This window comes from Etheostoma spectabile, chromosome 16 (assembly GCF_008692095.1).
Source record: "Etheostoma spectabile isolate EspeVRDwgs_2016 chromosome 16, UIUC_Espe_1.0, whole genome shotgun sequence".
Lineage (NCBI taxonomy): Eukaryota > Metazoa > Chordata > Actinopteri > Perciformes > Percidae > Etheostoma > Etheostoma spectabile.
The window spans coordinates 9,873,373-9,894,741 of record NC_045748.1 but is presented as its reverse complement, the minus strand read 5'-3'; the positions used below and the strand labels follow the sequence as shown (position 1 = coordinate 9,894,741).

Here is a 21,369-nt window from a genome sequence, read left to right as displayed (position 1 = left end):
TGTGTGTATCTGTGTGTGTCTGTGTGTGTCTGTGTGTGTCTGTGTGTGTCTGTGTGTCTAGCCGGAGCTGGACCCGAAGTGTAACAGTACAAAGGCGAAGAAGAGCTACATCGCCACTCAGGGCTGTCTGCAGACCACCATCAGTGACTTCTGGAGGATGGTGTTTCAGGTGAACTCGCGAGTCATCGTCATGACCACCAAGGAGGTGGAGAGAGGAAAGGTGAGCAAAAAGGATGACACACTGAACCGTGACTTCATGTCAGTCCACTCTAAAAAACATTAATAATGTGTATTAAATACGGTGTTACTCCTGAATACTAGCTAAGCAAAGACATTATATATTTCCAATGCAACTACAAACTATATATCAGGTTTTTGTGTCAGTCACCTGTGGTAGAAGTAGTACTTAGATCTTTTACTGTGGTATAATATAGCAATACCACTAAGATTGGAGTACTTCTTCCACCACTGCAGCGTCAGAGCAAACACGTCAAAGTGAATTATTGTTTCTCCACAGAGTAAATGTGTGAAGTACTGGCCGGACATGTCGGCTCTGAAGGAGTACGGTGCGATGCGTGTTCGCAACGTCAGAGAGACATCTGCACACGACTACATCTTAAGAGAACTCAAACTCTCCAAAGTCGGACAGGTAAGTTGTGTTTGTGTGTAGAAACAGAGTAGAAGCTCATAGATTGCGCTTTAATGTTAATGTATAGATTTTTCCTAATTCCTCAATAGACGGGAATGTTCAAAGCCGTTTTACCAGACAGCACTAGTGGGCGTCATTGTGCTGTAGTTGTTTACCAGCAGCACTAAATGCATTCATTTGGAGCAGTCCAAGTCTAACATTGCATGTTCTCTTCAAAATATCTTTTTTTAGGAAATGCATTGTACTGAAAACAGACTTTAAACCTCAATCCTGCTGCACGCACGCTTCTGGCAATTGCTCGCAGGGCACACGCAGCTGGAATGTAGCAAAGAAAATGATTATACCGCTTTACTGACATTGTGTGTGTGTGTGTGTGTGTGTGTGTGTGTGGTGGGGTGGGTGGGCGGTCTTTAACTATATAGTTTAACTATATTCGTGGGGTCCAAAAAACAGGAGTCCAATAAACTTGTGGCCACAGCTTTGTGGGGCAAAATTGCGGGACCCCACAACTTTAAAGGGCTGTTTAAGGGTTAAGACTTGGTTTTAGGGTTGGAATTAGGGTCATGGGTAAGGGTTGAGGTTAGGCATTTAGCTGTGATGGTTGGGGTTAGGGTAAGGGGCTAGGGAATGCATTATGTCAATGGCGGGTCCCCACAAAGATAGTGCCACTAACTTGTGTGTGTCAACCTGAGCCCTGTTCTCTGTGAAACATGCAGAGGAATCTGGCACTTGCATGCTCTCAAAGACCAACATTTGGCGATGATTGATTTAATTAATGTGAATTGGTCTTTAGTCGTACCGACGTAATTCTGCACAACTTTTTCATCTTGTTGAGAAATACTGTAACGTTTTAATCTCAAACCTCTTAATTGATTATAATGAACCAAACCGTTTTGAATCTATCTTGTCTGTTGAATGTACTTCTCCGCTTGCATGTTGTTTTTAGGGCAACACAGAACGTACAGTTTGGCAGTACCACTTCAGAGCGTGGCCGGACCACGGAGTCCCCACAGACCCAGGAGGCGTACTCGACTTCCTAGAGGAGGTCAACCTGAAGCAGGAGAGCATCCTGGACGCTGGGCCCATAGCGGTACACTGCAGGTACACACATGCGCTGAAATCACTTCAATTAATGAGCCATAAATCCTTGGTAACACACACCATGAATGCACGTGTTAACACAAAGACGTTCTCTCGTGGTTTTCAGTGCAGGGATCGGGCGGACAGGAACGTTTATAGTGATTGACATCCTGATAGATGTGATCAGAGAAAAAGGTGAGTCCTGCTAGAGCTGCAACAAATCTTACAGTACAAGTAATTGTCTCAGAAATGATTGTCTAACAATATCATCATACACTCATTTGCATATTTGTGACATCATTACGCAATTATTTGCATAAAGCTTAGTGGTTGTGTCAGCAAGGTAAATGGAAAGAAATAGAAATCTTTAGCCAAATAATCACAAATTCAAAACAGAAATTCATTTTACCTAATACTTATTACTTGGGTAGCCTATTTATGAAGTTAAACAAGAAATTCTTCAAAGGGAGGGGAAATCTGTCACAAAACAGATTCAGGGACAGGTGACGGTTTTGGCGGCCACAGGAGAGAAATACCTTGGGTGCTCACTGGACAATACTGACGACTTTTTTACAGAAAGTTGCCAGATTTGTCCCCTTTTTAACACCTTACCTCTGGTTATAGAACCCGGTTAACAGAGGTAGAGGACTCCTTCCGTAACCGGGCTATCCCTGCATGTATACACCTTAACCAGGGTGTGATTGGGTCAACCGCCTGCTTCAACTGCCCTCCCCACTCCGAGGGAGTCGATTTTGAACAGGACATACTCCATCAGCGCGCTTTGAGACATAGTCGTTACTATGACACCATACAACACAACGGCGTTACCCGAATCAGCAGCGGGCCATCGGCAGCAAAAAGCCTCAACTTCTCAGTGTAAGATATTGTTTTCGTGCTGCAGGTGTGGACTGCGACATCGACGTGCCAAAGACCATCCAGATGGTCCGTTCCCAACGCTCTGGGATGGTGCAGACCGAGGCGCAGTACAGATTCATCTACATGGCTGTGCAGCACTACATAGAGACGCTGCAGAGACGCATAGAGGAGGAACAGGTGTGCAGCAGATTACACCTCACTTTTTACATTTTCTAGGTTTTTTCTTCTTTTTTCCTGCTCGTGTTATTAACATTTCTTTTTTCCCCACTCTGCAGAAAAGTAAGATTAAAGGGCGCGAGTACACCAACATCAAGTACTCCTTGTCTGACCTGACTGGGGGAGAGCAGAGCCCCCTGCCCCCCTGCACTCCTATTCCTACTCCCACCTGCACAGAGTGAGTAAATCGCTGCACTAGCTTCATGTTGCATTGAAAGCCTCGCCGGTAGTTTCTCATGCAAGTGTATGTATGTGTTGGCAGGATGAGGGAGGACAGCTCCAGAGTGTATGAGAACGTGGGCCTGATGCAGCAGCAGAAGAGCTACAGATGAGATTCACCTTTCACCCTAGTGCTCTTTCAGTTCCGGGTAAATGAAATCTAACGTGTTGCTCATACGCAAAAACGATCTGAGACTGTAAACTCTCATTCATTAAAGGAAGAATTCAGCTGGCTGTGGAAAAACAAAGGCTGGACATTGAAAAAAAAAATATTTAGGGAGTTTAAATTACCTGAATTCTAATCGTACACGTGGTGGATAATGTACCTAGGACTGCCCAATTAATCGAATTTTAATCACAATCACGATTTGGGCTTCCCGCAATCACATTTTCGTGATCGATCGATATTTAAAATGCATCATTCTATTCCTAGAACGCTCCGAATAAAAGTTTTATTTTTTTGCAAAGCTAATCTAGCGCTCCGTAAACCCCTGTCTGGTCACGTGCCTCCATGGGCCAATCAGAGGTGTTCACAATATTGATCAATATAATCGTGATTATCATTTTGGCCATAATTGCGTAGCCCTACATCTACCACACTCATATCGTTCCAGTTTGCTGACTGGTTCACCATAACTTCTAACCTGATGGTGATTCTATGTTAGATTTTGTGTTTTCAGTGTAATATGTGTAATATCGCTTCCCTTTAACTCTGTTTCAACTTAGAAAAAAATTGTTTTATTTTATTTTTCGAATTTTTGTGTGTTGGTGTCATGCCAACACTGAAGACTTTCCGCAGATGTTTCACATTAAAAGCCCGCCATAAAAAAGTGGCATTATGCCCTTTGAACCACAACAGGATTTTCAGTGTTTAAAAATCTATTTAACTTAACGCCAACTGGATGAAATGGCAAAGTGAAAGCGATTTTAAAATGAATGAACTTAATGTCAGAAACTGAATTTCTCTTAAAAGGTGAAACTCGAAGCAATAGATTGGCAAGTCTGGTGTGACTGTGTTGTTGGAAGTAATGTGTATTATTCTGCATTTTTTACAGTTTCTCGAGACAACAGTGTAAACTCAACACTTCCTTCCAATATCACACTTCTACATTTTTTCTTTTTTAGGGGTGTAACGATGCATCGATCTGGATTGATATTAATCAGACAAAGTGACAATATCTATACATATTGTCATCTTAAAGACGGGTCTTTATTTTGAAAGTTTGAGTAAAGAGCTCAGTGTTTAAATTGACTAATCTCATTGGGGTTGCTTTGTGTAAATGTAAATAAATGTAACTGATTGTGTTAAATGGGTTCATGTTTCATCTCGTAACGGTCGCAGGCCCCTGAATCAAGTCGTGGCAGACTTTGTGATAAAGCCCTGCGCCAGGCTGTTTTTTTTATTTTAATTAATTAATTAATTAATTTTAATCCCGTCGCCCGTTCCCGCAGCTTGTGCGTTGGGTCCCGCCCACAAGGCAAACATCGATGGACTGACCAGTGACTTTGTGTCTTCTCCCCTCCCGCAGGGAAACTAGTTATTTTACTGTGTAGTATTATTAATAATAATGCATATCTGTCAGTAATAAGTAGCAACATTATGTTGTGCAATAATAGTCCAATAGTAAGTTATTCTAGTGCAATATAAGGGCAAAGTGACATTATACTCGTTTATTTATTTAACTTGTTTTAGAATGTGTTCAGGTTGTTTGATTCCCTTTGGTTTCCCCGTCTTTCAACACTCTCTAACAGATTTCTTGTTAAAGTCCCCGTTGATTGGATCCCTCAGGTCGCCGTAGGGGAAAGGGGCGGGGCACAGTGCCCTGGGAAAGAAGTGAGAGAGAGAGAGGGAGTAGAGGAGTGTTAATAAAGCGTTTCATAGGTGTTTAACTGGATGCTCCGTGTGTGTTATTAATTGTCTTATAAAACCGAGCTAGGCGAGCCTATCAGTCAGTTACAGGGCGGATTCAGGATCAGTGCTCCTGAATCCCGGGGCCCGCCTGCTGAAATGATTGAGGAGTCCATGGTTTATATCCAAGCCGGATGGGTTTATTCTATAAACCTCTGGTGGGAATACTGAACTTACTAAACAGACCATACAGATAACATGGTGGGCCCTGTACACCTACTAGACCTGTAACCCAGTGTGCATGCGCACTTCCTGAAGTACGAGGTCCCTTAGTGTCCTAATGCGAACATATCATTCACCAGGATGATCTACACCGCCGTTTATTTTTGGACTTCATGCCCCCACCTGCAGCAGCCTGGTAAAAACCGCCCGTGATATTTGGGTTGGGACCCGCGGGATCCCAATGCCTCTACTTTGTGATATCAGAGATCCTTGTGTCATTGACCAAATAATCGATATAGTATAGTATCGCGGTAAAATGTGTGATTGACACCTCCTTTTATTCTTTTTCTTTCTGTCTCCTTCAGGATCTTGATACCTGACAGTTGTTTCGCCAGCCACACCGTGACGCCTGACATTTGACCGTAATGACATGGAACAATGGAAAAAAAACCCAAAAAACGTGAGAGAGACCCTGACACCGGGGTCCTCCTGTTCTCGCTCATCATACATGAACATTTGCCCTCTAGTTGAATTCTGAACCACTGTGATGATCGTCAGAAGAGCCTCTGAGAAGCCTAACATGCTAAATCCTACTAAACAACCGCTTGGGTTAAGCCTTCGTAAATCTCCCCCCAACAAGGGCTGCAAACGGCGAGCTCTCTCCTCAGAGGGGGAAAACCTAGCTAATCTTTGCTCATCTTTATTTTGCTGTTTTACCTTTTTTTTTTTAATTTAACAACCAAAGGAAGGTCATGTAGATTGTTTGTTTGGAGACGGAAGTGAGGAGTTTCCTGAAAAGGCTTGTGCCAAAACCACAAAAGGTTTTATCCACATTTCTCAGCCAATTGGAAGTCTCCATTCGGCCTGTTCATTGGGAGACGAGGCCTTATATGTGGACACAAGTGGGGCAAATTTTCCAGTGATAGTTGTCTAGTTTTCCCTGTGTTATATAGAGTAATGTTTCAGAATGAAGAACTATTGGCATTGTAGTGTACTACCATATTTACTGTTGATCTTTAATCCACTGACTTCTAAACATGAATTCCTTTTATTTCTTTTTGCGCCAGAACTGCCTGGAAGAGAGACTTTAATTCAGGCTGTTCGGAGCGTGAATTAACTTAACGTCGTCCACATGGGTTAAATGTGTTCTTTGTTTTTGGGATACACAGTGTCTGTTAGTTAACCATTCCTGAGCTCAAGCCGAAAGCCCTTTTTGCTGCACTTTTACTGAGCAGCATAACCGTTACAGTCAAGCCTTGATTAACCTGGTGGATTTATAAATAATGTAACGCGGGCTTTAAAGAGGAGTTTCTTCACGCCTGCATTTCTGTGTTAAAGTCAGTGTGAGGACATATAATGAGATTTCAGGGCACTCTGTTAAGTATCTCAGTTGCAGGCATCGCCACAGACGCACGGCTTGTTTTTGTAATTTTTTTAAAGTGCATATTTACTTATTTTCATTCTTGCTTCTTTTTTTCCTTTTTTTTTTTTTAAGAGAAATGCCTTTTGTGTACCATTGCCTATGTTGAGCACCACATGTACTTAATTTTAACAGTCACTGACTGACTTAAAGAAGCATTCACACATCTCTCCGCTTTGGCACTATAGATACAGTATTTATCGTTGTGGTTGTAGATTGTTGGCTCTGTGACAGTCAGCTGGATTCAGTAGTTCATGCACACACACACACACACGCACACGCATGCTTACACTTTTCTTTCTGTCTTGTCTTTTTGTTAAAGTTAATCCTAGTAACATGTAGAAGATTGATTCCTCTGTCTGTACGCTAAATAGGAAGCTACAGTTAGCAGCTATTTAGCTTAGTTTAGCACATAACAGGTGAAAACAGCTAGCGTAGCTTTCTCCAAAGCTATCAAAAACACATACCAGCATCTCTAAAGCTAAAAAATGCTCAGTTTAATCTATATAAAATAACAAAAGTGTTAACTTGACAAGTCAATCACAAGTTAAGGTCCAAAGGATTTGTCCCCTTCAGACAGAGCCAGGCTAGCAGTTTCCCATTACCTGCCTGTCTTTATGCTAAGCTAAGCTATTACCTGCTAGCCCTAGCTTACTTTTTGGCGTACAGATATGAGAGACAGGTATTGATCTTTTTCATATAACAAGCAAGTGTATTTCTCAAAATGTCAAAACTACTCCTTTAATTTTACCGTCACAATCAGCAGCAGTATTTAGGGAAGTCCAATGTTTTGTTTCTGCAATATTCTGTGGGAATCCACAGCGCTCATTTCAAACGCGTGGCCTAAGTATTTTCTCTTTGTCTCCGCCTTCCCATCACTACGCCTTGAGGAACTGCAGTCTGGCGACTGAACTGTAACAGCTCTGACTCAGAATCTCTTCATTTGACAAAAGGAAAAAAGGAGATCTGTGGCTCTCCTCTTTGCCTTGAGGGACAGTTCTCAAGAACCACTGATCCAGGAATGGTCAGCTTCTTCCTCTAACAACTTAAAAATCATGAAATCAGCATTTGTTTGTTTTTCGGGGGGCGATGCTTCCTCCCTCTCTCTCTCTCTCTCTGTCTCCCTCTCTCTCTCTCTCTCTCTCTCTCTCTCTCTCTCTATCTCTCTCTATCTCTCTCTCTCTCTCTATACAACCCTGATGAGATATTCTGACGTGTGGTGTACTGTATGCAGTTTTATGTCAAAACATGAGTTTGTACTCTTCTGCTATTTCATGGAGTGCTTTCTTTGTGGGTGTGTGTGTTGTGTATGCAAGGATGTTTTGTGTGGGTGTGCGCGAGGACGTTTTGTGTGTGTGGTGTGTGTGTTGTGTGGGTGTTTGTGTGTGTGTGTGTGTGGGTGTGTGTGTGTGTGTTGTGTGTGTGTGGTGTGTGTGTGTGTGTTGTGTGGGTGTTGTGTGGTGTGTGTGGTGTGTGTGTGTGTGTGTGTGTGTGTGTGTGTGTGTGTGTGAGGGGGTGTGTGTGTGTGTGTGGGAAGTGTTGGTGTTGTGTGTGAGGGACGTTGTGTGTGGCGAGTGTTGTTGTGAGCGTGCGGCTGCCTATCAGCCGTGTGTTCTTGGATACTTTTTGTTTTTCTTCCCTGATGATAAAACTGCTCTCCATTTATTATCATGTAAGCAATTTTAGATGCATAGACGTGCCTTCTATGCATATGCCTAAGTGTATGTGATAGCTATAAAAAAAAACAACTGTGCTCATCAGTTCCACCGCCATTCAAGAACCTTTAACACTTAAATGTGATTCCTTTCATCCTGAACAAAAAAAAGCGGTGATCGCACACAAACTATATTTTTTAACATGTATATTGTACATGAGTACCTGGTAGAGGAGAATGTACTTACTAAAGCATATCTACTTGCCAATAAGATATACTGTATGTATATTCCTACAGCTTTCTCTCTGTGATACAGGAAGGGACTGCTCACAAAGCTTAAGAGGTTCATTGTATGACTTTCAATGCAGTTAACCATGTTAACTTTCTCAATAACAATAAATGGCGGCTCATGCCTCATTAACACCGTGTCTGTGTGTATTTGAGTTAATTGTCTCTATGTCTCCTAAGGTAGTCTATATCCCTCGAGGTCTCTTTCAGGATTGTTCCAGTGCCGCAAGACATACAGACGCATGCGTGTATTTACAGTTTCCTTCCGCTTTTTTTCCCTTGGAGGTCCTGGAAAAGCGAGACTACTTTAAAGGCAAAAACCGGGTCATATGGATTCAAATTTCACTGCATCACAACAAAAGGAGTTACTATATGGATCAGCTGCAGTGAAGAGATGAAATCATGAACAACAATGAGCAATTTCAAGAGATTATTTAAAATGAACATGTTAAAGGGATACAAAAAAGGATTTGAAGTGATAGTATTGTATAATGACTGTATAGTTGCTTAGCATCTATATACTAATATCTATATACTAAGTCTAGTATGGATGTCTAATTTAATCTGCTATAGAGGGAAAAGAAATAAAAACCGTGTGAATGTGTGTAGGTATGCATGCATCTGTGTCTATGATGTGTGAATAAGTGAAGCATAAGATTTTGTATTTACTAAAGAATAAAAGTAGAGAGATAAGTTGTTTAGGAACTTCTTCCTACTCCTTTTTAAACATGGAATTCTTTTTATTTGAATGACTTTAAATCATTTTGGAAGATTGTGCAGAGAAGTACATTACAATTAATGTCATTTTAATTATATATGCATGAATGTATGTATATATATTTTTTATTTTAATGTTTTACATGTACAAATAAACTACTACTTCTAAATTTGACATTGTGTGAGACTAGTTTGGCTATGCGTTTGTGCATAAGTGATGAGCAAAGTCTGGAATTGTTGAGGTGAGAAGAATTCAGACTAACTTAAAACCTTAAACCCCCGAGAACGCGTACCCCCATCTGGTGGTTCTCATCTGTTGGCGAAGCCATCTCCAATATCGGTGGAACTATAAATACAGCTAGGTGTTTGGTAGTGAAATGTTCTGTGTCTGCTGAGTAGGGGTTTACACCGAGTGTTTATCCCACAGCGATGTTAAATGCTGATTTAAAAAACGGAACAAATTTCCGTAAAGAGCTCATCTGAGCTACCATCTCCTCCACTGACCTCTGACCTTCCACTTGTCAGGACCACATCAGGGGTATGTTGGGTTTAATCCAGGTGCTTCCCACATGCAGTATTCAATAACATGAAAACAACTTTCTGCTTATCAATCATTTGTAAGACCTTTAAAAATTCAACTCAGACTGAAAGTCTGCTTATTCACTTTAATTCATGAACTTTACATTTGTGTAAACTGGTCATTGGTCCATATTCCCCGATGCATCTGCTTATAATCCTATATAATAAGTTTGGTTTAGGAAGACCCCAAGGCCCCAAGGCTTTCTCAAAAGTCCTCAATCTTTCATGTATAATAATGTATAACTGCTTCATCCTATCCCCTGACCAATCCACTATCTCAACCTTAATCACTCAAGGTAAAATGCCTAACCCCAACCAATCGAGCTGCTTTGCGGGGCGGGTGTTGGGGCGGCCATGGTAGGATTTGTAATTTGGCTTCCTGGCAGTGGTGGAAGAAGTACTCCGGTCTTTGTCTTCAGTATAAGTAGCAGTCAGTACAACGTGCATTCCCATAGGAACTCTTTAGACTTGTCATTTCCCCATCCGTCTGCTTCCCAAGTCTCTCATTTGATATCTCTTCAAACTCTGGTCCTCCATCTCAAAGTTCTTCTTACTGCCGAGGATGGAGGAGCGAGGATGAAGGCCGTTGCCTTATTAACTTTAGTTTTACATTTATTTTTGTCAATAAACCTCATTTATAGGGAATTGTACCTAATGTTTGAGTTAGACAAGCAGGAATTAGGAATTATTGAGACTAAAATTAAAGGAATGGATGTTGATGGATAATCACAGACTGGAATATGTCAACTTTTACTCAACACTATTTCAAAAACACTTCAATTTGTTTTTTAAATGCTGTAAAATTGAATAAGACACCCCAAAATTACCCAGCAAAATCACCCCAAAGAGTGTGGAATCAATCATGTTATTTTGGGTAGTTAAAAAGAACATTGATGTAGGAAAACGGGTCAATTTGACCCGAGGACAACATGAAGGTTAAAAAGACCCAGCAGAGACCCCTGAAAACTCTTCCAGTTACAGCCTGTACTGACCTCTAGTGGTGAAATGTGCTCACTGCAATAACCTCATTAGAGCACTTTCACTTGGTTTGCTCCCTCTGGCATTAATCTGATTCCAACGTTGTAATTGACCAAATTATTTCAAACTATTTAATTATTTTATAGTTTTTAAGTCTGTGTAGTGTTTATTGACTCAGTGCAGAGAGGAAATGTTGGCTGTAAAATGCAGCAAGTGATAGAAAACTCTGCTCATTTCTCTGTGACGGAGCCGTTTTAGTGAGGAGAGTTGAAAGGACAGAGACTGACCGACTCTAAACATGAACACTGGACTTTGTGGGGTTTTAGGAGGGAAAGCGCATCAGTTATACTGAGATACTCTCATATCACTTTCTCATTTTCTCCATCAGCTTTGTATGAAACTGTGGAATGAAGACAGGGAAGAAAATACTTTGTTCACGTTGGTTTATTCATCATGTACAGCTTCAGTTTGTTCAGACATCCCAGCAGTAAAGTCTGTTTAAAGACTCTGATTCAATGATTTCATGAACACATTCACTTCATACACACAATCACTTTGTTAGACCACAATCTCAGCTATGTTAAAGAGAAAAATGAATTATTCATGATTATGATAACAACATTTAAGAAACTCCACAACAATCAACTCTCAGCAACAAACATGGGGACAAAACAGAAACAGAATTTAACCCTAAAAGTCTATTGCAGTTTACACAACTCAGCAGAGTCTCTGGGATTTATAATCCAAAATCCAGCATAGAGCGGCTGAGTGAACGTGGTCTGGACTCTGTGGAGGAGAGTCATGGTTTCAGAGACGCTGTAGAAGGACAGAATACCTGCACTGTGATCCAGGTACACTCCTACTCTGGAGGACACAGGACCTGAGACGAGCGTGGGATTTGTTGTTCCAAAATGAAGAACTGTTGTTGTTACAACTTAACGCCCAGGATTGGTCATTTAGTCCAAATAAACATTCTTTCGACCACCCTGCTCTGCTGATATTCTTGTATGCGACTGCTACATAAACTCTCCCTCTCATCTCCACCTCCCAGTAACAACGTCCAGTCAGACTCTCTCTACTCAGGACCTGAGACCTGTGAATCTGTCTGGGGGACTGGGATACGGCTGGTAACCCTCCATTAATGTTGCTTTCCTGTTCCCCTCAGATAATAACAGCTCTTTGTTTACTGTGTTTGGATCCAGGGTGATTTTACGTAAGGAGACCAGATTTCTCAGACAAAATCCGGGGACATTTTCAGCTCAGAAGCGGATTTATCTCCAAAACAAGTAATTTTTTCATTTTTCTAAAACTTAAAATGGGGACACTAGACCTAGAACTGTTCTCATTAAGGCTGAGCCCCCTCAATATTTCAAATGTTGTAATGCTGAACTACTGACAGCTTTTGCTTTACTGCTCAAGGCTTGTTTCTGCAACAGCTCATTGAGAATCAGATACAATAAAAACTATTGAGGAATATTTCCTTGACATTGATTCAGTATAATGAGATCATTCCAGTCGGCAGAAACAAGCTACAATGAAGTTAATATGATAATTGTCCAGCTTTACGTTCATAAAAGTGCTTGTTTAGCTGCTAACAGACCCAGATTAATATTCAAAGTGTCTGACAACATTATGGAAAGGATTTCTAAGGAGGTCGACCTTTCTGTTAAAGATTAGATCCTTTTAACACATAAAAGTCAGCGAATTGCGTTCGCTAAACCCACCAGACTCCATGTAATATCAGGGATTTAGCATCGTAAATACGGCTTCTAAAACCTCTCTGAGCACCATTGCTCTGGCTGTCTGGAGTCGTGCGGGTGTAGGGTGTGCGATTATCTGCTACGTTTTGTCAGTATTTTCTTTCTTCGTTCTAATTTCGGGTCTGTCAGTCACAGTGACAAGCGGCATTTCAGGGACAGATCGAACAGGGACAGGTCGTCAAAATCGGGGACTGCTCCGGAAACCGGGACGTCTGGTCCCCTACTTTTACTTGAATATTTTACGAACCCAGCTCGGTTTTTGGGCTCTGGTTCTGGCACTGAAACGTCCACTTCAGTCCCTGTCAGTGAGACGTTTCCCTTCTCCTCAGGACGTCCTGTAGTTGATCTTGGCTTTGACACGGCCATGCACGTCCTCAAAGCGCTGAAAGGAAAGATTACGATGCTGGATGCTGATTGGCTGAGTGGTGCCAGTGAGGGGTAGTTGTGTAGAAACTGGTTGTGGTCCTCTGTGTGTGAGAGCTTCTTCAGCTCAGCGTCTTTCCTCTTCAGCTCAGCGATCTCCTGCTCCAGCTTCTCCTGAAGCTCTCGGACTCGACTCACTTCCCTTTCCTGCTGGGATCTGACCTGCTGCTTCACATCAGAGCTTCTTTTCTCCAGGAGACGGATCAGCTCAGTGAAGATCTTCTCGCTGTCCTCCACTGCTTCATCAGCAGAGAGATTGATGGCCTCCGCCTGCTGTTGAAGCAGCTTCACATCTTTCTCTCTGTCCTGGATCCTCTGCCGGATGTTGAGTCGACTCCCCTCGAGCTCTCTCTGCCTCTCAGCTCTCTCTGCTGCAGCTGAGACTGTGTCGTGGCCTTTATGTTCATCCACAGAGCAGAGATAACAGAGAAGCTGCTGATCAGTACGGCAGAACATCTTCATCACCTCATCATGACGAGAGCAGATGTTCTCCTGGAGCTTCTTGGAGGGCTCCACCAGCTTGTGTTTTTCAAAGGCAGCTGATTCAAAATGAGGCTGAAGGTGTTTCTCACAGTAAGAGACCAGGCAGATCAAACAGGACTTGATGGCTTTTAGTTTCCTCCCAGAGCAGAAGTCACAGGCCACATCTTCAGCTCCAGCATAGCAGTGACCAGCAGCTTCAGCCTGGAGTCCAGTCTTCTTCAGCTCCTCCACTAAAACTGCCAACATGGTGTTTTTCAGCAGGACAGGCCTCGGTGTGAAGCTCTGCCTGCACTGAGGACAGCTGTGGGTTTTCTTACCATCCTCATCATCCCAGTGGCTTTTAATACAGTTCATGCAGTAGCTGTGTCAACAGGGAGTAGTCACCGGATCCTTCAGTAGATCCAGACAGATGGAGCAAGAGAAGGTTTCCCGGTCCAGCTGAACTCCTTTCTGCGCCATTTCTCCTCTCAGTGACAACGACTGTCTGACTCTCACTTCCTGAGAAGTGAAACTAGTTTGAGCTCTGATCTAAAAACCACATGTTTTTGTGGCCTTCCGCTCTGGCACTTCACCGCCATGTTGGTTACACCCATCTGCAAACTGTAGATCCAAAGGGGAGGGAACATGGAAATGTGTGGACAGAGCAGAGTCTGCTGTGTTTGAGAGCAGGAGGAGGAGGGGGGAGAGTCAGTTTATACAGCTCACTAGGCTAATCTCCCAGTTTTGATGAGTATTGAGTTAATATTGTTTATTCACTTAGAGATTTCATGTAAATTATTTGTGCTGTTTGATCAGAATCAGCTTGTTATGCCAGATATGAGGACACATATGAGGAATTTTTCTTTTGATCAGCATTGCTCATAATGCGCTTACACATACAAAACAAACAATACATACACACTAATATATACACACCCTAAACAGAAACAATATAGAGGCAATAGTGCAATGAGTGCATTGATGGTTATTGAAAATCGCTTCCTGCTGCACTGTTGCCACTTTTCTTTCTTTTAAAAACAGCTAAATCCTGTCTGTTTCAACTCGGGTCCAGTCTTATGAGTTCAGATGCAGACAGATACACAAGCATACACGCCTATAAACACACACACACACACACAAACGACAGCATCTCCTTCCAAGCTTATGTCTGACTGAAAAATAAATGTTTAGTTCTTACATTCATATTCCTATTCACATTTTGTCTCTCTATTTTATGAATTCCTTCTGTCATGTTTTCTCCCATCTCTCCCTTAGCTCTTCTTTTTCTTTTTCCAGTGTCTTTCTGTCCGACTGACATAGTCCTCAGGGAGACTTTGAGGTTTGCTGCACAGCGCCCTTTCAGACGGCGGCCACTCACTCACGAGACATAAGTTGTGTCATGCCACCATCAGGCATAGAAGCTGATGGATTATGACATCCCTGCAAAACACACACACACACACACACACGCACACACACGCGCACACACGCGCACACACACACACACACACACACACACACACACACACACACACACACACACACACACACAGCAATGACCTAAAGCTCCCAGCATTTGTCATCTACTATGCCTCCCTGTTTTTCTCTGGTTTCTTCTTGTTCTTCCCTAATTTGTATCTTTCCTGCAGTCATTTTAGTCCCTGATGTGTTTCACCTGTTCATCTACCCTTATGTCACCTGTCTCTCGTTACATCCCTCGTTGCCTTGTGTATTTAGTCTGTGTGCTCCGTGTGTTGGTGTCAGTCTGTCGTCTTACTTTGTTTCAACTTCTCGCTGTACCTATGTTGCGCTGTTTTTCTCGTATTACTGGTTTTCCTATGATTTTTTGTTGTTGTTGTTGTTTGATATTTGCCTGCTTTCTTGGTTTGTAAGGTAATGTTTGGTCATTATTTCACTGAAACTGATCCTTTTACCTCCCCCTCACCCCCTCTGCATTTGGGTCCAAACCTGCACAGTGACTTCCTGAAAACGTGACAGCATGTTGATGCTAGCTCAGTTAGCTCAGTTAGCTCAAAGCAATCAGACGTGGCTGTAGACTCTTAACCGTTTTGTCTTCCCGTCGACCGTGCAACTTTTTGCTTTTCTGGGTCAAAATCAAAACCTTTTTTTCAATGTTTTGGTCGTCTCTTTCCAAACCTTTTTTGTTTCTTTCCCCTTGATTTTTTTTTTTTCTGCGCCTTATGATGTTTTTGTGTGTACATTTTAGTCCCTTCTTTCTATGGTCTTTCATAAAAGAAATGTCAATACTATAAAATTGAATAAAAAAATCCAAATTTAAAGGCAGTGGGCCGATGAGTGGAACAATCCGCATTAGTTTTCTAAACATTTGGTTGAAAGACACTTTTCTGACAAAGATCTATCTTTTTTTTCTTTTTTGTTCAAAATGGATCAAATTTGACCCGAGGACAACGCAAGAGCTAAAAGCACAGAGAGACTGACTTCTAAGCTGAGAGTGATTTATAGAGCCTGTAGCCTTCCCGACCTTTTCTCTTGATGTCTGGGCTCCCAGCTTGTTAAAACCTTTAGGCACGTAACAATGCATCTTAAATTGTTATAAATGGACTTAATTGCGTGAAGATCATAACCGGTGGCGATAAAAGAATGGATCGCAATTCAATTTTTTTTAAATGGCCTATAGGGCGTGATCTACTTCAGATGTCACTACGTCGTCTTAGCTTATTTATTTGAAGATATTTTATGATTATAAATGGAAGTGTTATTTATTTTCTGATATTTAAGATAAAATGTCAGTGTCTCTTTTGCTAAGAGGACACATCTGTTTTGCACAGTTTATATAAATAGATGTGTTTCAGGCATTTGCCTGCAGCTCATTCTGGTAAAACAACCGTATGGGGAACTTTCCATCTTACACATCGAATAGTGAGCCATGAGGGCATATATTACATGTCTCCTGTTGAGCTCTATAATTACACATTCATCTTGTTAGTGCTGTGCAGTATTTGGGATTCCTGTATCATGGGCAGGCCTTTAGCCGTCCTCTTCACCAACCGCTGTACAAACACGACTCCAGTTTAACCCCCGAAGCGTTTCAGCATCATTTGCAAATGTGATTCCGTCACATCAGAGAACACGTCCCCTCGTCCCTGTTCATCATGCTCGAGTTCCTACAGACAGGCAGGGCTGAGGGACTCCTCGGCTGATACGCAGCTCTCTTCTTTGGTTTATGCAATTAAGGATGTGTTTGCACAACTGGTGCTTAATTATGTAAATATGTGGAAGGAATCAGACATTAAACACTATTAGTTGACGTTTAACAAACTGGTTCATCTGTTGAAAACATCTACAGTACACACGGAGATCTTCGTCATCCTGTTTCAGTCATTTGTTTTGGTAACACTTTACACAAGAAGGAACACAATGAAATGGTTATTACTGTTTTTGAACATGATAGAAAGGCAGTTACTCTTTTTCAGAAGGGTAGATAGTAACTACCCTTCTAAAAAAGGGTAACTAATCATTCGTTACTCTTGCAAAAACAGTAACTGCCCTCTTTTTGTGTACCTTTTTATAGTAAAGTGTTACGTGTGTATACATAGTATAAACCCACAATGAAAAACAATTGCATTTATCATTCTTAAAACCCATCTTTTCTCTTTGGCTTTTGACACATAGTAAGATGTCGACTTCATTTACTTGTTCTTATTTGCTACTTTGTGTGTTTTTAAATTGTATGGTTATTAATTATAATTTGTTTATTTTCTGTACAGCACTTTGGTCAACTTTGGTTTGCTTAACAAATAAAGTTGGTATGGTATTCATGAGCAGTCTATAATCATTTAATAAAAAGCAGACAACACACTATAATGCATTAATAAGCTGCTATATGGACATTCAAAGTGTGTATGAAGGTATGGGGCATTATAGTAGTTGAATAGCCTACATGAATAAACACTTTTGTGCTAACATTAGTTTGTTATAAACTATTTAAATGCTTCCATACTGCCTATTAATGATAAAAAATACTTTTTAAGAACGTGAAGAAAAACGAGCAAATAACAAAAGGCATTTTTAATGTGTTTTGTATCTGGTTAGCAACATAAAGCTGGCAATCTCTAAATAAACATTTGTGTTGTTGTCCTGCATTCCCTGTTTGTTGGGCCTGAAGATGCAGAGAGGCTCAATCTACTGTCAACACCTGCATCCATCAACTCAAGCTTCCTTCCAGACGGAGAGAGACCATACTAAAGCCTGATTGGAATTTTTTAATTTCCGCTTCTTTTTTTTTTAATTAACAAAACTCAAACTCATGTTCTGCTGCATGAAGTGACACTCTCATCACATCTTGCCTTACCACGGCCTGTTTTTGCACAGTTTCACGGTCGAGTTGACATTAAATTCTGTACAAATGTCCTGCTCGCCGGCAAAATGTGTGGCCAATTAAGTGTTCAATGACGTGTAATTACAGAGCAGGCACAGGGATGGGAGGCCAGGGGCAAATTATTAAACATTACAAGGAGCCACAAGAGGGCAATGTCAGGCCGGAAACTGCTGCACATGCAAGACTGGCTGGGTGGATTTCAGATGAACATTTGGCATTTGGTGGACAGAAAGTGATCCTCTGGGACAAACTATCCACAATTAAGATAAATCAAACTGGCTCCAACTTCGCTCATTTGAAAGGTCCCATATCATGCTCCTTCTTAGGTTCGTACTTGTATTTTGACGTTCTACTAGAACATGCTTTAATGTTCAAGAAATACTGTATTTTCCAATTCTCATACTGTCTGAATATACCTGTGTTTATCTGTGGAAAACGCTCAGATTTAGCGCCTGTCTCTTCATGCCTTTTCTGAAAAGCACAGTCAGCTCTGATTGGTCAGCGTCTCTGGGTCTTCTGCATCTTCACTCTTGGAGTCTCTGGGTACATCCCAGATCCATGAATTGCATCCACGTCTCCTTCACTTGCTTTCACATGGGAAAGACAGAAATAAATCATGCAAGGAGAGATGAAGCGATGACTTTTAGAGGGACGAACGGCCTTTTCTCCGAAGCGTCACATGAGTTTGTGAGCTGTGCGGGCAACGATATTGTAGGAAAATGTTTGCACACCAATATGGATGATATGTTACGAATATAGGCGACAGCCCTGCAGGTTGGTCGCGTGATGCTAGCTGCAGAGTTACGTGAGATGTCGCCAAATGGCTGTTGGGAGTTGGGTTTACACGATAAAAGTGAGCCAGGTACAAAGCACCTTGAGCTGGCGGTGCTGTTACAGTTAAGTTCAGGCAACACAAAGCATGCGTAATGTGGTAACCAGTTTAGTTTAGGCACCAAACGACTAGTTAAGAAAAAGATTGTGGTTTGGATTAAAACACTCATTTCCTGGGTGAAAGTCTCTTGTTTCCCCCGAAAAAACACTCCCAAGGAACACTCATTTCCTGGATTCCTACACAGCAGCAGTCATTGTGATGCATACAGCAAAGAATAAATGAAAAATGGATTACAGTGATTTATTTTTACCTAGCTTTTTGTACAAATGGTTCATAATAACCTGGGTGGAGTTGGCAACGGCTTTCAGCTGCACGGCTTCCGGAGAGGTCTCTCGTTGGTCCTCGGTTGTAGCTCCTCTGAGCTCGCTCCCCCATCCTCGCTCCTCGGGGTAGGAGTAAGCGCTTTCAAGACGTCTTCACGAATGACAACAGAACAACTTCCAGTTTGAGCACGGAGCTGTCCAATAAAAGGCTTGTCATCCATCCCTTGCTCCGTCACAGCAGCCGGTGGAGTATAGTTGTGACATCACAACGGCACAGAAGTCCTGACGGCTCGTTTAAAGACACGGTTTCTGAATACGGGCTGTGTGGATTGAGTGTTTTGATACTTTTACAGCATTTATAAAGCCCCTGAACCTGCTTTTTTTATAATCAAACAAGACATAGAAATTTCACTTCTTTCAATCTGGGACCTTTTTTTTTTATTTTTCTTCGGGGTCTTTTCCCTTTCTTAGATAGGCAGACAGATGTATGAAAGGGGGAGAGAGAGGGGGAGTGACATGCAGCAAAGGGGCCACAGGCCGGATTCGAACCCCGGCCCGCTTCGTCGAGGAGCAAGCCTCTGTACATAGACACCCGCTCAACCCACTGAGCTATCTGGGTTCCCAAATCTGGGACCTCTTTATGCGGATGCATGTCAGCGTAGCATCTGTAACGTGTGACCATGACGACTCTGTTGCTCCAGTGACCACTCTTTTAAAAGGGCTAAAGGTTAACTCTTTGCTACGTTTACTGAATAATAAAATTACATAATCATTATGGTCTCTAATTGCACAATGTATGCGGGTCTATTGGATTTGTATTGTATTGCGCATAATAAGTGCAGCTGTTTAGCTTCAGGGAAAATAAAGGACTAAAAATAGATCTATTAGAAAGTATTCCCATTTGGTGCACGAATACAAGCTCTTTTGTAGCACAAGATGTATACAGCCAGGGAGGCAGCTGATTCAATCTCAGACAAAGAAGGAAATTAAATAGATTTTTAATTGGGGAAGTATTCAGATCCTTTAATGTATAGTATTATCAGCAAATATACTGTACTATTGAGGTAAAAGTACTTGTTGTGCAGTTCAATGTCTCCTGTGACTGATATCTGACCCTACGTGACATTATTACAAATTAACACTGAAGCAGCGTGTTACTGTTGTAGCTGCTCCAGGTGGAGCTATGTTAACTATTATGTATAGTAATTTCAGTCCAGAGGACCCCAACCTTAAGAGGACCCCAACCTAGGGGTCGGGCCCCTTAGAAGGGTCACCAGATAAATTTGAGGGGTCCTTAGATGATTAAGGGGAGAGGAGAAAAGCTAACTAACTTCAAATATGTGTTTTTTTTCATGCAATCGTTTGCTTTTATGCATGTTTGGGTCTTGAATAGTTTAGTAATTTATATTGGAGGTTTAGAGGGAAAATGTCTCTTTCATAGAAATCTGAAATACGTGACAAGGGACCCGACTAAACACTTGTTTTAAGAGGTCAAAAACAATTGGACCAATGGTTAAATCTGTAACAGTGTTTTTGTAACATACACATTTTTTTTAAATGTAATTCGGAAAAACAAAAGATAAAAGACTGCTTTATGGGGTCCAGAGATGATTAATGGGAGTAGGAGGGAGAAGAAACTAAAAGAATGCTTAGTAAGTTAAAGGTTAGGGTTAGAGGGTTAGGGTTAGGTCGGGTTAGGTTAGGTTAGGGTTAGGGTTTAGGGTTAGGGTAGGGGTTGGGTTAGGGGTTATGGTTAGGTGGTTGGGTAGGGGTAGGGTTAGGGGGAGGGTTAGGGTTGGGTTAGGGTTAGGGTTAGGGTAGGGTTAGGGTTTAGGGTTAGGGGGGGTAGGGTTGGTTAGGGGTTTAGGGGTTAGGGTTAGGGTTAGGGTTAGGGTTGGGGGTTAGGGTTAGGGTTAGGGTTAGGGGTAGGGGTTAGGGTTAGGGTTAGGGGGGTTAGGGTTAGGGTTAGGGGTAGGGGGTTAGGGTTAGGGGGTTGGGTTGGTTAGGGTTAGGGGTTAGGGTTAGGGTTAGGGTTAGGGTTAGGGGGTTAGGGGTTAGGGTTAGGTTTAGGGTTAGGGTTAGGGGGGGTTAGGGTTAGGGTTAGGGGGGGGTTAGGGTTAGGGTTAGGGTGGGTTAGGGTTAGGGTTAGGGTTAGGGTAGGGGTTAGGGTAGGGTTAGGGGTTAGGGGTTAGGGTTAGGGGGTTAGGGTTAGGGTTAGGGGTTAGGGTTAGGGTTAGGACAGGTGTTTGTGAACATACACAATTTTTTTTAAATGTAATTTCTGAAAACAAAAGATAAAAAGACTGCTTTATGGGGTCCAGAGATGATTAATGGGAGTAGAGAGGGAGAAGAAACTAAGTTAATGCACAACTTTATAATCCTTTTTCTCTTTTTCTTTTACGTGCCTCAAATAATTTTGTGCATAACATGATCTCTGCGCCCATGTAGCAGTGCTTCGGCTG

General features: G+C 41.9%; 1 protein-coding gene and 1 pseudogene across 3 annotated transcripts in view; one reads left to right on the top strand and one right to left on the bottom strand.

Annotated features, from left to right (window-relative positions):
- ptpn11a (protein tyrosine phosphatase non-receptor type 11a) overlaps positions 1-8,359 on the top strand; it is a 26,171-nt gene extending 17,812 nt beyond the window's left edge. For 2 of the 3 annotated variants that reach the window (XM_032539164.1, XM_032539162.1), the window contains exons 9-16: positions 62-220; positions 518-649; positions 1,596-1,750; positions 1,857-1,924; positions 2,631-2,782; positions 2,881-2,999; positions 3,084-3,189; positions 5,477-8,359. In XM_032539164.1, the coding sequence (XP_032395055.1) occupies positions 62-220; positions 518-649; positions 1,596-1,750; positions 1,857-1,924; positions 2,631-2,782; positions 2,881-2,999; positions 3,084-3,153 (855 nt within the window). In that variant the 3' untranslated portion in view covers positions 3,154-3,189; positions 5,477-8,359. The remainder of the gene's footprint in view (positions 1-61; positions 221-517; positions 650-1,595; positions 1,751-1,856; positions 1,925-2,630; positions 2,783-2,880; positions 3,000-3,083; positions 3,190-5,476) is intronic. The other variant, XM_032539163.1, reaches the window with a different exon arrangement.
- A 2,816-nt stretch (positions 8,360-11,175) lies between these two features.
- LOC116704029 (tripartite motif-containing protein 16-like) lies at positions 11,176-13,965 on the bottom strand (annotated as a pseudogene).
- Positions 13,966-21,369: the final 7,404 nt, after the last annotated feature.